The sequence below is a fragment of the Uloborus diversus genome, chromosome 10 (genome assembly GCF_026930045.1).
Source record: "Uloborus diversus isolate 005 chromosome 10, Udiv.v.3.1, whole genome shotgun sequence".
NCBI classification, from domain to species: Eukaryota; Metazoa; Arthropoda; class Arachnida; order Araneae; family Uloboridae; genus Uloborus; species Uloborus diversus.
The window spans coordinates 87,003,287-87,021,413 of record NC_072740.1 but is presented as its reverse complement, the minus strand read 5'-3'; the positions used below and the strand labels follow the sequence as shown (position 1 = coordinate 87,021,413).

Below are 18,127 nucleotides of genomic sequence, written 5' to 3'. Positions count from 1 at the left end.
TGGTGAAAATAATTTCGGCAAATTAATTTTATAATTTATTTTCATTAATTTTTTTTCTTGCATATTTGTTTCTACAATCCCTTTTATTATTGTTTTGCTGCAGGTTTAAACTTGAGTCTTTCAGTTTTCTCTTTAACTGTTTGATAACTTTGCAGTTATTACTTTTTCAGAACACTAAATGTAAAAATTAAAGAATTCTAACATTCTTCAGAGAATTTTCGTTTTTAACTGCCTTTGGTGAATCATATTTAAAACCTGACATTGTCAATATAATAAATTAAAATAAAAAACTATTAGACTGTTACACTACTGGGGGAAAATGCTTAAAGATTTAGTGATATGAATTGAAATATATGTGGTTTTTTGAATGTATTTCAGTTTGTTTTATAGTTATTTTCTATTTTGTGAGGTGTATAATAATATGTACATTCAAGTAAAAATTATGCATAAGAGATCACTTTTAGTTGCTGCTTTTTATAATTTGACTCGGTCCCATAGTTATTTAATACAATCAACAAACATATGGATTATTGCACAATATTGCTTTTGAAATAGTATCATTAGTGTTCATTAATGAATTTAAAGTAAAGTTGCTTCACATGTGCAAGATGCATAAAAAAATTTGCTAATACTCCTTCTGAGTTTTACAAAATTACTTATATTCTCTAAAAACCATGTAACACCTTTGAACCCTAAACCTTCAGATCTTGTGCCAAATAAATTACTATAAATTACAACTCAAAGTAATTTCCCGAATTAAAAAAAATCATTTACATCCTTCATGTTTAATAACTTCTTGAAACTGGGAATAAAATCTCGAGTTTTTGCTTTCTTTGCCAAATTAGGATGATTTTAGTGAAAGTTTGATGAAATCTATAACTCACCCGGCTAGTCTCAGCGACAACTTGTCAATCATTAAAATTCTAAATCAACTGCATATAAAGCTCATGCTATGGTAACTACCATATTTGTGTGGTTAAGGTTTTTGTTGATTTGTGGATTACAGTGCTAGATGAGTGCAATTTGTACCTAAGAGTGTTTATTCGACTTCAAAGCAAAGTGAAGGTTTCAATATGCATTGAAACATAATTTGAGTTATGTTAAGTAAAATAGCAATGCTAAAACTCTGGAGAGTGTAAGCATTAATTAGTGATTTACCATGTTTTGTCATTATTCAAAATCAGCACATTTAATGAACCACCAAGTGTGAGAGATAATGTGATTTAAAAAACAAAAATCTTTGATGATTAATATAGGGTGCTCGTAGTTAAACTGTCCTATTTTAAAGTTGTGTAGCAACAAAACTATTGCTGCAAAATAACAAAATGTTGTGTACATTACAATTAAGGGATGGGGATTTGTTTGCGCAAATAAAAAAAATAGTTAAAAATTTCACCTCCAGGTTGTGCTTCCTTTATAGGTTTACTATACATTACTATACATTTAAGATGGCTTTAAAAAAATCTTACAACAAAACATGTTCAACATGACGGCTCTCATTTTCGGCAACTTTCTAGAATCGTGAGATTGCATGTTCTGTTGCAGTTGACAGCAGTGAGCTCTGGGAAGTGCTAGGAACATTTTGTGATTTGCTGTATTTCAGATCACGTAAAATTCTAGAATTATCAAAACTTCATATACCTCTAAAGCTATGCTGCCGTGTGCAGGTTAAGGGCAGTAACTGCAAATTTTCCATTTTTGTCATCTATTGTACGTTATCTTTATTGTACAAGCTTGCTTATTTTGTTTCAGCTGAAAAAAGGGCGTGAAAAAAAAGTCTAATTTCAACATTTTCCCATAGTTAGTATTGAATCCACCACACAATTCTTCAAATATCTTGAAGACTCATTTCTGCAGATACTGCATTTTACCTGCAAACGGCAGTATAAGTCACATGGATCGAGGTTTGATGATCAGGAAGTAATCTAATTCATTAAAAAAGCACCTCTGATGATGAAATCTTGTACTAATGTTTTTTATTCCCTCAAACGAATTTCTATACCTTCATTGTGTTCTAGACAAAATTTCATTAATTTTTGAGCAATAATTTCGTTGCTAGACGACTTTAAAGTAGGGTCATTTAATTATGGATACCCTGTATATTTACTAGACATGCATAGAAAATTAATTTTAAAATATCTAAGACTATGTTTGAGCCTATTTCAAATAAAACTGAACTCTCTTTGCTTTCTTGTAGTATGCATTACTGAAAATATAGGAGGGCAAAATATAGGCGAAAAAAAAAGTTCAGTTTTTATCTTTACAGACGAAGTGGTTATATAAAATTCTTTTGAATGACAATAAATGTTTAAAATATTTGATTTTTATTTATTTATCTTCTGTAGTGCATAATTCCACATAAACCTCTATTTACCAAAAAACGGGTTCAAGCATTTGATTACAATTTTCCTAAGTCTCTTCAGAATTGTTTACTTTTAGAAATATCGATAGAGAGAGAGAGAGAGAGATTTATTGATAGGACTTGAACAGAAATACTGAGTTATATAGAGCTCATTAGGCTAAACAAATTATAATTCTGATGGTGAAATGTAAAATGAAGCTTATAGAATGTTGCTAATGCCGGGATTGTATAGAAAACTTTATTGTACAAAATATTATCGTAATTGGGGTATAAATGATGAGTAATTTAAAAATGTAATTTGTTATATGTTGGTGCTTTTAATCTACAACTTAAAGTTGGAAAATGAATCATATATATTTTTTCTAATATGTATTAGGTAAATAAGCTTAGATTTAGTGTAACAAAAATGTAACATGTTTCCTTTTCAAAAGATACTATAAAATCATTTGATGGTTCTTGAAATTCAAAATATCCACACTGTAAGAGTAAGGAACAATCCTTTTGTTTTTCTTGACTCATTTCAATTTTAAGTGGTACACTTTCGATATATGTTTTCATTTCTTTACCAAAAAGAAGAAAGAAAATGAATTGGAATGAATCAAGTATTTTTCAATGAAGAATCCAACCAGTAGGAAAGCGCCCATGCGATAGAGATTACAGTTATAGAGATTATTTATAGAGATTACATTGCATTTTCTTGGAACCTATCTACTGTACTGAAGGAGAATTACAGTCAAACTTGCTTATAACAAGCCCTGATTTAACGAGAACTCGGATTTAGAGAGGAAATCAAACAGATTTGGTTGATACAATGTTAAGTCATAAATAAGACATAATTCCTGAGAAAAATCCAACAGCCCTTGACACACTCAATGGCTTCTGAAGTGCAGAAAAACTTCAAACTACTTTGAAGCCACGGACGCAAATGACGATGTTTTTCAGGTTACATAATCTTAAAAAACAACAAAAAAGAGACAATAAGACAGTTCAAAGCAAATAACTGCTTTTTTTTCTGAACCCATTTTTTTACGAGCTCTTGTTTATAACTAGCAAATATATGGTCTCTTTGTATTTGTTATAAGTGAGCTTGACTGTACTTGTATTACATTTCATTTGTTGCATTTTGAAAATATAACATTTAAAACATTTTTTATTGAACCTCCTTTAAATTTTTTCTTTTATAAATTAAATAATGGATAATATTGAATTACCTCATATATATTTAAGCATTTTTATCATAACAGATTAACATTTATAGGGAAGAAAATGTCCCTACAACTTTAAAATAGCATTAAATATAAATTTAAAATAGAATGTACATTGCATATGATGACAGAAACTAGTTAAATATATTGTGAGGGTCTGAGAAGTTGAGCTCCGACTCTGACAATCTTTACCTCTGTTTAGGAAAATTGGGAGTGGTAATTGGCGCTAAGTTGAGTTGAGAAACTTTCTTGGTAGTTTTTCAAAAATATTCCAACTAAAATCCGAGCCCCAATAACACGTCTATTTTTCACTAAACTCTTCTAAAACAGGTAAACATAGTCAAGGTCACAGCTCAACTAACCAGAGCTGCACTATAGCTACTTTGGAAAAAATAGTTTGTTTTAGAAGTTATAAATTAAAAAAGATATCAAAAACATAGTAGTTTCTGTTTGTCCATCGGTAATCTTTTTAAATTTATAATTACGAACATTAAATATTTTTCTCTAAGCAACCATATTGACCTATATCAGGGCACTGGTGGGAATTAAACCCAAGCACTTCTGTAACGCTTGTAGGCAAGCACAACCACTGGGCCACAGAAGCCCTTGTCTGCTTATATGTTACATATAATTTTCCTTGAAAAATATCCTTGGTTCGTTACTATTCAATATTCTTTTACTGATTACTTTTATCTTCTACATCTTAAAGATTAGGTAATTTAGATTAAAGATTAGGTCCATTTATAACTAAACTATCAGGCTGTATTTGGCAGTAACATTAGAAAAAGGGTTTGGGTTTTGACCCTCCTCCGGAAATTTTCGAAATGGAAGCCCTAAAAATACATTTAGAACTGGCTACGGAAATTTTTTTTATATTGAAGTTTTAAAAATGCAATTTCGGGAGACATGTTGCCACGTTTGGGGAGAAGTTGGTTGCTCTCCCCGAGAAATTTTTTGAAGCTATAAGGCCTATGCCTGATGACGCTGGGAGAGAGAAGGTTCAGGGGAGGAGGGGGTCTCAAATTTTTGACAATAAGACGTGGAAAAACGCCATTTCAAATTATGTTTAGGTGAGGTTGAAGGAAGGAGGTGCATTTATGAGCTTTCCTTTCTAAAAACACATTATAAAGCTCTCTGTGTTAGAAAAGGACAGTTCCGCAGTGAAAGGGGGATTTTAGGGGTAATACACACAGTAGTTAATACACATATATAGACTATTTTGATAAAAAAACCCCATCCAAAAGGTAATTCTGACTGCGTTAGTGGACAAAGCTGAGAGGTTCCCCGGAGTCCAAAGCACATGATTTGAGATATTTTTCACTAATTTCGAACAAAGGAAGGACGGGTTAAGCGGCTGCTGTCCTCCCGTAAATTTTTTAACCCAAAATTCTAAAAATGCTCCTTTAGGTTGTTTTTAGTGATGCTAGGGAAACTAGTAGGAATCCAGGGGGATCTGATTTGAATTTTTTTTTCAAAACTAGGGTAAAAACACAATTTTAAGCTCTTCGATCTTGTCAGAGGGGGTTACGACCCTCTTTTGGATCAGAGCTAAACGATTTTAACTCCACACTTGAACTTACACTGCCCTTAGAAGTTGCTGCATGTAGCCTAGTCCGACTGCTAGGGCCGTTGCAAAGTCTAAACAGTAGGAGGTGTATCTATGAAAATGACAACCCCTTTTTTATATCAATTGTATCTTAAATACAGTTTTTTCCCCTGGAAATTTTTGGAATTTTTAGTCTTAAAAACTGTATTTTAGACTATCTTTAGTATTAAATACCTTTGTGCAGAGAAGTAAACGAGGATGTCTTTACATCCAAAAGCTCACTATTTTGCATTGAAAAAGGAGTTCCCTAAAACCCCCAAACACGTGAATTCAGTAATCTGCTAATTTTATGCATTAGAAAGTTGTTGAGTTCCATTTATATCTTTGGTAATGTTTCAGAGAGAAAAGATTTGGGAGCACTTCCCTGTGTCAATTTTTTGGAATTGCAACTATAAAAGCGCAATTGTTATGTCTCTGATTATGTAAAGAAACAGGGTTTGGGGGTTCTCCCGCGAAACTTTTTTGGAACTGTCGTTGCAAATATGCAGATTTAGACTAGTGATGTTAGGGGGAAGTGGGATTCTGGGCTCATCCCTGAGAATTTGTCGAAACCAAAATCTTAAAAATGCGATTGTAGCCCCCCCCCCATGACCTTGAATGTACCTTTTGTTTCGTATATCAGCTACTATTTTGTGTTGAAAACCAGTATTATACTGTTTTATATTTCTCTAGTTCTGTTAATAACTATTTTTTTTTGAGTGGAAAGAGAGTCATTCACATCTAGTATTTTCTACTCAAAATACTCATAAAAGATTCACCTTTTAACATTTTTGAATTAGTAAATATGTGTGCTCGTCTTGTTTCAAAATAACAAAATTCCTCTTTCTTTAAAATTAATTTTTTTTTATCTGCAGCAACTTTTAACTATTGCACTTCAGTTAATGTCTTCCTTACTGGAATAATAAATTCTTCTGTTAAATTAGCACCCATAATTAGTCAATGGCAACAATGTAAATATAAGAGGTTACACCAACAGAATGCATAAAAGCATTCTCTTTTAACATTTAATGTAATTACAGGATTTTCTCATGGCATTGTATTTTTACAATAATTTTGAACAGGGTATATACCAGGGTATATATAAACTGTAATTGCACTTCATATGTATAATAAAGCAAGGTAAAATGTAAGGGATAAACAAAATTTGATTTTTCTGTTTAGTTATAATCCTGTGCCTCTCATTTGTAGCATTATAAATCACTCACTTTTTTTACATATTGTATATTTGTATGATGTTTAAGAAAAGGTTATTCTGCAATGTAAGTAATTTATCAAAAAAGATATAATGTACAGTTCCAGCGCTTTTATATTTTATTCATCATTGAATTTTGCATGTAAAAAATCATTCTTTCATTTTACGAAATTCAATGTTGTACCTTAAAATTGAAATTGATATGTAAAAAAAAATTGTTATTAAAATATGTTTGAAGAAATTATTTTTCTGCCTTTTTTTTCTGTTTTTTTAACAATTCTAACACTTGTTAGAACGTAGTGTAGATAATTCTATGTTTTATCATGTCCATTCTTGAACACTAAAAATGGAATTCAAATATTATAATTTTTCTTTATTTTACTACACAACCAAACTTATTCAAGGGGAATGCAATAACATTTTACACGTATGACTATATTAGCATTAATAATGACCAGAAAACCGTAATATTATAATCATTTGGTTGAATAATAAGAGAAGGAAGGTTTTTCTTTCAACGTTTCGGCCTTAATACTTCAGGTTTACCAGGGGTGCAATAAAAGTGTGCATGCTTAAGCAGGATTGATTCTGCTGCCTATTGTACACAGTAAACATTTCCACACATTTCTTTTGTCAATCATTTTTGAGATTAACACGGTATCAAAGTCTTCCCCTATTAGAGCCCAATACAGAATATGATGGAAAACCACTTACACCGTCATCTGTCTACTCTAACCTGACGATTTAAGAGAGATTTCTAAAGAATTTCTAGTATGCCAGCTATCAAATGTATGAATTAGTAGAAGCTGGTGAAGTTTGTATAAGGGCAGTCACATGTGGGCTTGTTGGGCTACAATCTTTCTTCTATTTTTCTTAGACTGAAAGTTTTTGTTATATGGTTATGTTTGTTCAACTAAAATAACTGAGTAAAATCTTTTCATAAAAGATTAAATTACAGATCAAAACCTAAAACATCTTTAAGAAAGTCGAAAAACAGACTATTTATGAGCCAGTTTTGATAAGAACCGGGCAGAAATGGGGTGTTCGGATATACACCATTTTTTGATTTTGCTCAATTTTTTATGGTGGATTCTTTTAAAGATTTTAGAAGACAAGTATTTTTTCTTTTCCTCCAAAAAATTTTTTGGGGACCTGTAAAAATTCGTAAAGTGGAAACCGACCTAGAGGTTTTTCCAAATCAGCGTTTTTTAAAATGTGATTATTACTGTGTATTAAGCATCAGCTAAAAAAATTCTTGTGTTTACAATATGACATTTAGTACCTAAATTGAAATATATCGTAAATTGTGTGGCTGATCTTCTGTGCAGCCTTTCAGGGGTTCCCAAACTTTGCCAAAATATTTGAAAAAGTGCCATGTTTGAGGTCTTCTGGTTTCCTGCTTCCAGGTTCAACCATGGTTTTTGTACGTAATTTGGGTAAGAATATATATAAATTCTTTAATACCCACATTAGTTGCATGGCTCACCCTTTGAGCTGCCAAAAAATGGCCGTTTTTGTATTGAAAAATACTAAAAAGTGCAGTTTTCATAAGCCTTTATTTCAGTGCACTGAGGGTCAGTGTAGAACTGGATGCCTGCATTTCAAACTAGAGTATGTGTATTTTCACAAACAAGTGACAGAATTATGGGCAAATTCTTTTCAAGAACACAATACTATGTTATGTATTTTTAGCATTCAACATAAATTTTTTGTTTCAGACACGTCATTTATGGGGGTCAGTTGGGTCAATTTTTCCCCTCTCTGGCTTTGGAAAATTAATGCTTAACTATACAAGTTTGTGCGGTTTTTGTTGTTTTCAGATAAAATTTGCATTTAGTATACATCCTTGCTAGCCACCCCCCTGGGAAAAATCAAAATGACAGGCCAGTTTTAATTTTAATCAGGCAATAAAAACGAATATTGTTTTATTGGTTTGATGATTTTTTACCTCCTTGATCCGAAATTTTTGTCATGGAAAAAAAAAAGGAAAAATCCATGCATGGTAAACATATCATTTTTATCAAAGACAAAGATCAGTTACTAATGTTTCTCTGAGCATAAAAGGGAAGACGTAGTTTCTCTCAATCCTTACCATACAACAAAAATATTCATTAGGAAATTGTTCATGAAATTGAGAGTGAGGGAGGAGCACCTGGTATCAAACAGTAGATACGCTGCATCGGTATAATTGCCGCACCCCGAAAAGAGTAAGAGTCTGTCAAAAAAATTTTTAATGTTCAGAAATGCTGCATTGCTATAAACGCAGCACATGAAAATGATGAGCAACTCCTCGCTTTTGATGATATGTCAGAGCACAAAATACCCATTAAAAAGAAAAAAAAAATACAGTACATATTTGCTTGTGGCTTTATCGACCAACTTTTAAAAATGTGAAGAAATAAAACCAAAATCTCGCATTTAAATTGATTTCTGATTTTTCTCCAAAAATGGGGAACGTTTTGCCCGTGTTTTTCTTTTTTTGCAAATACACTCTTTGCAAGGAAAGGAAAGGAAATTTTATAATCATGTTTATGATTTAGAATGAACAATAATCATATTTATGTATGAAAAAAAGTTTCCTTGATTATTTTTGAAGTGGTCTGTGTTTTTACGAATTTCTCTTATCTGTCGCTTTTATTTTATACTAACATCAATAAAATATGTACAGTGTACAGGTTTTTCATTTTTTGCTTCTTTACGTTCCTTTAAAGGTTTTACATTGCCTTTCTGTTTAAATAGAGCTCCATTTCACTTGTAATCAACTATACAAAAATTTGGCGAATAGGAAATTCGGCTTTTCCCGCACTTTTTGAACAGTCGGCCGTTTACTTTAATTAAAGCTTCTGATTGACGGATAAATAATATATAATTGCATCAGAATGTACTAGTATCTATTTCTTTATTGTTTCGTTAAAACAGTAGGACTGAAGTTAGGGCGATAAAAAGAAAAGTCGATAGTGAACGCAGCAACCGCAAAAGAGTCACTTACGAAAATTTAACTTTTAAACACGCAAACGCTGTGGCCAGCGTTCCTTCCAGAAATTACTGTAGCCAGTCAATGAAAAGCTCTGGATCCGCTTGTATCTTTTGCTTTTCAAAATTAAAACATGCAGAAAATAATTGGTGTGGCATTGTAAAAATAAAAGTCAATGCACAATTAGAAGTGCTATACTAAAGAAAGAAAAAGTAGGAAAAAAAAGGAATAAGTCGGAAAATAAGAAGAGAGCTCTAAAAAGTAGGAAAAATAGGAGCTCTTCGGGGGCTGCAATACATATTTCAAAACAGTAAAGTGAACTATTCAGTTTTCAATTCAGTCAACATATCCGGGTTTAAACTTTCCTCCAGGGTCTTCCAGATACTATTTAAAAAGGTAGTATGATCAAAAACTTACCATAAAAGAGTTATAAACTTGCAAATATACTGATTATACTTACTCGTATACTTTATAATATAACTAGAAGCAAAGTGAAAGAAAAACATAAAAATACGATAAAAAATGTACTTTTTATTGGCCTGTATCTTAGTGCACTGAGGGTTGGTATAGAACTTGATGCCTATGTTTCAAACTAGAGTATATGTCTTTTCACAAACAAGTGACATAACTATGGGCAATGGTTCTGCTGGCTCATAAATTGCACTTCAAGATGACGAAATTGCATAAGAGTTTATGACGCATCCAGTTAGTTGTACTCAAGCTACAATGCTTTGTCTTGAATTTTTTTTAGTTGCACTAGTCAGTTAGGCAACTATACCCTTGCTTTATACTGTCATAGTATTGCTTTTATCATAAGTAATAAAATATGACTTAGTAATTGTTTGCTATGGTGCTAGTTTAGTGCAGAGAAAATAATTATTGTCACTATAATGTACAGCCTAAACGAATGACAACAAACTATTATGTACAGTACAAATGGAAAAAGCTATCTTAATTAAAATAATTAAAAATATTTCTAAAAACCCCTTCACAAAAGTGTTACACACACACACACACACATATATATATATATATATATATATATATATATATATATATATATATATATATATATATATATATATATATATATATATATATATATATATATATATATATATAACTTACGTTTTTACTGCAATAATGTTTTTTTTTCTCACTTTGCTTCCAATTAGTATATTATAATGTATGCGAGTAAGCATAATCAGTCTGTTTGCAAGTTTATAACTCTTTTATGGTAAGTTTTTGATCATACTAGCTTTTTAAATAGTATCTGGAAGTACCTGGAGGAAAGTTTAAATCCAGATATGTTGACTGAATTGAAAATGAAATATTTCATATTACTGTTTTGAAATATGTATTGTGTTCTTGAAAAGAATTTGCCCACAGTTCTGTCATTTGATTGTGAAAATACACATGTTCTAGTTTGAAATGCAGGCAGTAAGTTTTGTACTGACCCTCAGTGCATGCCCCTAAAAAGTACACTTTTTATCATTTTTTGATGAAAAAACTGCTATTTTTAAAGCAGTGAGCATTAACCATGCATTTAATGAGCCTATTTAATAATTTATATATACTACTACACAAATTGCTCGCAAAAACTATGGTTGAACCTCAGTGCATGGAACCAGGATGTAATAGGACCAGGATTCCATAAAATTTACAACATATTTCATTTGAGGCACTAAATATCATGATGTAATCATGAAGATTACTTTTACTGATGTTCAATGCGCAGAGATAATTGAATGTTAAAAAATGTCGATTTGAGAAAAACCCTAAGTTGGGACCAACTTTGGGAATTTTTGTGGGACACAAAAATTTTTTTTGAAAGAAAAGAAAAAAATATGTGTCTTCTAAAATCATTCAAAGAAACCACTGTAAAATTTTTAGCGAAATCAAAAATGGCATGTATCTGACCTGCCTGACTCTTATAAAAACTGTCTCTTATCATCTTTCATCACTTGCCAAATGGCCAAATCCAAACCCAATTTCTCAATATCGCCAAATCATTGACATGAACATTTTGCCAAAACAAATGCCTTGGTACGTCAAATAACTTATAACTCTCTTTTATTGGAAAAAAATTAGTGTTAAGAAAAAGTTATTCCTAAGTTAGATTTCAGTTTGCATGAGTTGGATTCTGATTCACTTAAACAGATAAGACTATGCTATTTATCTATATATATATAAAAATGAATGTTTGTCTGTATGTCATCCATGAACTCAAAAACTACCCGGCAGATTTGGCTGAAACTTTCACCGTTTGTTATTTTTGGTACTGGGAATGTTTATAGACCAGTTCGAAAAAAATCCGATCGATAGTTCCTTTTTTATTCCAATTTGAGTCACAATCCATTGGATAAATACGAATAAAATTATCGGCTGCAGAAATTAATTCGCGTGAAAGATCTCATTGATAAGAAGTTAGCTGTTGCCATTTTTCTTGAATTTGAACAAATAAATTCTTTCTTTATTGTTTTATGGCTTTTCATGCAACGGGGGGATTTAAAACTTTTCTATTTGATATTTTTAGCGATTGATTGATCTTGCAAACTGCGTGAGTACAAAATTTGAGTATAGTCACGGCTTCATTTGATACCTGGATCGATTATTATGAAAATTGCTATATATATGTATTTTTCCACGGAGAAGGTGCATAATATGCTCATTGAAGCCACTCGCTACCAGGTGGCACTGCAGAGTAGCAACTTCTGCCCATAGGCGGATATAGGCCGAAATATTTGGGGGTGCAACAATGACAGGGATCTTGGGAGGGGGGTATTCCCGGAATAACAAGGCAGTAGCGAAATCAGAAAATAATTTTAGGGCGGGACACATTTTTAAGTCTAAAAAACGCGATGTAAACCATATTTAGTAAGATTAGGGAATGGGCAATTCTTAACATTTCAAAACTGCAGAAAAAAGTCTTAAACGAAAGTCGATATTAGAAGCAATGGGTGAATCCAGCTACTGGTTTGGAATGGGATTCACGCCCCAGAAAAAATTTGAAATAATAGTTTTGAAAACGCAGTTTTACAGGTGATATTTTAGGGGCAAGAAAGGTGCGTGTGGCTCCAAGGCTATTCTTAGAAATTTTAGTCTTATAAATGTGATTCTAGTCCATATTTATAGTTTGAGTTAAGAATAATACTCATAGACTGTCTCCAATCGATTTTTTGAAAAGCAGATAGAAATACGTACCTCTACCTCTAACTTTTCACAATAGAAGTTCCAAAAATATTACGGAGATTAATTTTTGATGCTATTACCGGACGGGGTGTTCTGGAGCTCTCCCCTGGAAAATTTTCGAAATTGAAGTCCTAAAAATGAAGTTCTTCTGCAATACTCCATGGTATCAAAAAAAGGATTCTTCCACTTAAATATTTCGAAACAGAGTAGTTTTCAAAACCAAAATATTAACACTCCTTGATGATATTAGAGAAAGGGGGTCGGAGGCCCTTGTTCGAATATTTTCCAAAATTAAAGTCTTAAACACATGAGTGTAAGACGATATTTGGTAACGTTAGGGACACGGCAGTTTTTCAAAACTGAAGCTCCAAAAACGCAATTTTAAACTATTTTCGATATATTTAGGTGATTAGAAGATCTTCCTTGGAAATTTTGCGAAATTGAAGCCCAAGAAACGAAATTTGAGTCAATCTGTAATAACTTTGGCTGGAGAAAAGGCGTTGGAGAAGAAAAATTTTGAAGATTAATAGAAAAAATGAAAACGAAACAGAAAAAATGAAAAAATAAGGGAGGGGGGAGATATGAAAGAAAGAGAATTTTGTACGAGGAGGGGGGAGGAGGCACACAATTCGCCGCCAATAATCTGAAGCTGTTGAAAAATTTAAATGTCAATATTTCTTTTTGAAAGAGAAATCATGATTTTTTCCCCAACATTCTTTTTTTTTCGTAAAATAACTGCGTTTTCCCAAAATGAGATCTTTTGTTCTCTTTAATAATAAAGAATATTTTTTAAAAACATCTACTCAATATTTTGTGGGGAGGGTCACCAGTCTTGTGTCCCCTCTCCCCTGAATGCATCACTGCAGCAAAATGTCCGGGAGTCCTCCTTCAAAAATTTTTGAAAATTTACCTTAAAAATGTTGGTTTTCGGTTGATTTCGGTGTAGATTTTATTGATCAAGTTTCTTGCAATAGCCATGTTTTTTTCGGACTTTATTAGCCATTGTTGTTTCAAAATAGAAGAATTGGTATTGATATATACGAATAAATACCCAATTACATAACATGTAATTATTCCATACAGTAACACAGCACTGAAAAATAAACTGTTTGAGAAGTTTCTTTATTTGCATGAAATTATTTATTAGGTTTTTCTTTTCCAAATAGATAAAATTACTTTAATTCTTAATATGAGCACAGTTATGTTTTTCTTGCACTAGCGACGTGTGGCGATACACTGGATTCAAGTAAATTTACTACTATAGCAGCTATGATTTTTTTTCCCCCAACTGCGTTTCTGAGTGAAATGTACTAAACTAATTTTTTTCAGAACCCAACCAAAAAGTTTTGGGGGTGCGGCGCACCCCCTGGCACCCCTGTAAATCCGCCTATGCTTCTGCCTCGTTCAACCGATTGTCATGAAAATCAGTATAATGATGTATTTTTTTGTTGGCGTAGCAATGAGCATCGGGTACAGCTAGTATTAAAATAAATACAAGGGGATTAAATAATACCAGGTTTAAATAATGCTAATAATTATTGTATGTAATTAATGTATGGGAATTGTAATAATTAATGTATGGGAATTTGGGGTAGAAATATTTACTCTGCTTATAGTTCCACAAATCTGGTAATATTTTAAATATGTAGTACCTAGCACATGTATTTTATTCCAGTCAGGGGGAAAAAATGCTGCCAAAAATTAAAGCACATATGACAATATAGGCTGTTTTCAAAAATTGATACTTATATTGTAATATTTGTTGTAAGTCAAAAATTATTTTTGCTATTACAAAATGATTAAGTTTTTATTATTAGCATTTTAAACATTAATTGAGACCTTCTAATATTCGATGCTGTATTTATTTAGTTAACATTTATCTAATTTGTATTTTGAATACCTGACTCAAATAGTGTCTGAGAGAAGAGCTGACTTTAGGAAAAACTTTAATATTACTGAACAAACTACATTAGACTAAGCCAACAGAATAAGGATGGCTTTCATAAAAAACAAAGTACACTTGCAGTGTTTAATGACTTTAAGTTGGCTTTTACGAGTGTTTGGAGAAGGGGGGCTGTTAAAAAAGCTCTGTCAAATTGGCATTTCTAGCCACCTCTACAAATGGACCTTTGACTTCCTTTCCCAACGATTTATTGATGTTCAATTTGGTAATGCAAAATCTGGCTTTTGGCAAACTGCTCAAGGACTCCCACAAGGATCTGTGTTAAGTTCTGTGTTATTCAATCTTATGAAAAATAACCTTATTTATACCATCTCAAATGCTTGCCCAGATATACAGGTTCTCTAGTATGCTGAGGATCTGGTCATTTGGAATACTGGCTCTGATTTTCAGACTATTGAAAATACTATAAACGCTGCCCTGGACTAAAGATAATGAATTTTCTGTGAACATGGACACGACTGATTTTGAACTTTTTACTCTGAATACGAAATACCACCAAATCAATCTAAGATATAGAGACCGATGTTTTCAAAGAACCAGTTGTGCAAATTACTTAAGTATTGCTTTGGAGACAAAACTAAATTGGAATCAACAGAGGGAGGTCTCAAACATCATTAAAAACACTACTGGATGACTTGCTGTTGTAAAAGCTGAGTAAGCATTATATGTGTTTTCTTTCTCTATTCCTTCCTCAATTTCACTCCTTTTCTTTTCTATCACCTTCGGATTTGGTATTCATTTCGTAAAAGGTTTCTGAAATTTCAAGGCGAAATCAGCAGCATTCAACAACTTTTCAGTTTTAATTTTCACCCTCAACAAATAAATTTTCCATCCTTTCCATTCCTTAGATGAATTTTCTCAGAGCTTCATATCAGAGAAGAAACTGCCAATTGTTGCATTAATGAAACAAACATAAAAATTACATATTTTGCATTGATATTCTAAATTTTCTAAAATGAAAGTATTTTGGCACAAAGATTTTGATCTTACATTCATGAAAAAACTTTTCCTAGATGTCTCTATTCTTTAAAACATAACAAAATGTCTACAATAAATATATGCCACCTTATTAGCAAAAAACTGAACTTCACTCCTAGAGATAACCTCCATATTTCTGTCCACTAGAGGAAAACATAATTATATCTATTAAAAGGGTTATTGTATTTAATAGTTGACAAATTAAATCATTTTCTTTTATGAAATTGAATTATTTTTTATTTTTACTCACAAGATATGAACCACTAAAAATAACAAGGACAAATTGGAATGGTAATTCATTCATACATAACTACAAAGGTGAAAGTTTTATAAGCTCTTTGAATTTGCTTGTGATCATAATAAATATGTATATCCCAAAAAGCAAAAAGTTAAAGTTCTTCTTTTTTATTTATTTCAGATTTTTCAAACTCAGAAATATCATTTAATAATAATTTTATTTCACCACTCAATGACTGCTTTAAATCATCGTCAACTGGAATAGTACTGACTGTTTGAGAATTTGAAAGTTCTACAAGTTCACCTGTATAATAGGAAAATAAATGTTGGATAGTGCGAAGAATTTCTGTGTCCTTAAAGACTTGATGGCAAATAGGTCTAACCGCTCTCATAGCAGCAATAACTTTTTGATGAACCTCATAGTTATTTATTTTCAAAAGATGAGGGACTTCTTCGCAGATCTTTGATCTTTTAATTTGGTTCTCTAATATCCTGAAAAGAATAAAAATAAATAAATAAAACAACCATACCACATAAACGCTTATTATTAAACTTACTTCCTGGTTTGAACAAAAACAACTGAGTATATTTGTAATGCAGTAGAACCTTAAAAAACTGAAGTGGTCGGAACTGGAGTTCATTTGAACTCTTCTGGTTAAAAGAGAGGATTTTAAAAAATGACCCTCAGGAGACCAAGAAAACTTTTACTCTGGATTTTAACATGCACATATGAGACAGTGAGAAGCAAAGGGATGTTGGTGGACATTTTGAAGTTTTGAGTAAAACACATTTAAAGATAACACCCTAGGTAGGCTTTCATTTATTTTTTTTTCTTAATCGTACAGTACAGCACCACCTACCAAGACTACTTGTACTATATCTTGCCCCAAGACATAGGAGAGGTTCCCCTACATTTTGTACTGGTTATCTACAAACTTTTAATTTTGCCACTTACATCCCTTTGCTTCTCACTGCCTCATATGTAAAAACGATCAATAAATGTGGTGTTTTATTTTCATATTACTTCAATAAAAAACAATAACTTTATTTAATAAATGTTACACAAATCTAAAATTGAAATGTAAATTTAGTAAAACACATTATGTTTTTTACATACCTTTATGTAAATGCCTTTATTGACTTTGAAGGGATATTCCCTTTATTTCATATGGTATTTGATTACAATGTATTAATATTAATCACATAATTAACAGCGTCCGACCAAAACTTAAACCTTAGAACCCAAGAGAAATTTTTAGGTAGCAGCCAAATTATTGAATATAACCCAAAGTTTAGAGGAAAGTTCAGGGTGACAAGGCCATACATATAGGGGGTGCCCAGTAGAGATGAGTTCAGGCTCATTTTTGAAAGCCTGAGCCTGTGTGATACTGTCTTGTGCTGAATTCTCAGCCTGCCCGAGTCCGAGGGAAATTCTCTTGGATCAAAAACAGAGCCTACTAGAAACAGACATTATTGAATAAAATGTTAGTCTCAACTGTTGTTATTCATCAACTAAAGATGAATAGGGGAAAGTGGGGTAAAACCGGGACCCTAAGGTTTACAGGCTATCAGAAATCAGTTTTTAGCATAAAGGAACAAAATTTTGCAAAAGTATGCACTACTTATCTATTAATGCGAACACAGTTTCAAAACCATAAGTGTTTTTTTTTCATTTTTATTAATTTTTTGTAAAAAAATCATTTTACCCGGTTTTGTCCCACTAGCGGGGTAAAACCGGGTGGACATGTTATTGCTATGAAAAAATAAAAATTTTAAAAGTTTCCACAAAATTCAAGTTTTGTTTAGCGACAGATGTTAACTATTGTCATAACATACTAGAATAAGTATTAAAAGACACATATAGATAAGTTGACAGTAAATTTAATTGTCTTTACCATTTAATTTTTTGCTATAATAAAAAGCCTATTGACACCAGTCGCAAGTAAAATAGTTATCATCCTTTTTGGCCCCACAGCAGCTTTCATAGGCCCAACAACAACATTGGATGCTCTGGATCCATCCCTCACCAAACTTGGAGTCCGAATAAAGTTCATTGCAGTAAATGCAAGACCCAAAGCAGAATACTACTAAATTTGCGACATACATTGCAGAACAGATGCCTGAGCTGCAAAACAATTCTGTTCAAATGTTAGAGGAAAACTCAGACAAAATTTCTGAAGAAATTCTGCAGTTTTGCAAATTTTCTGCTAATATCTTCCAACTCGACACAGAATTTTGCACAGATTCCATAAATTTCTTTAAATTAGAAGAAAATCTAAAATTTTCAGAAATTAAGATGATTTTGCGGATCGGAACGTTGAATCCGATAAGTCATATCTGCAGAAACTTTAGATTTACTTTGAATTTAAAGGAATCTGCAGAATTTGTGCAAAATTCTATCTTGAGTTGCAAGATATT

At 31.9% G+C, this 18,127-nt stretch overlaps 1 protein-coding gene across 1 annotated transcript in view; it reads right to left on the bottom strand.

Annotated features, from left to right (window-relative positions):
• Positions 1-15,727: 15,727 nt before the first annotated feature.
• The window catches only part of LOC129231579 (uncharacterized), a 46,192-nt gene continuing 43,792 nt past the window's right edge, over positions 15,728-18,127 (bottom strand). Inside the window, exon 8 of the mRNA XM_054865937.1 lies at positions 15,728-16,201. Coding sequence (XP_054721912.1) covers positions 15,862-16,201 — 340 coding nt within the window. The 3' untranslated portion in view covers positions 15,728-15,861. The remainder of the gene's footprint in view (positions 16,202-18,127) is intronic.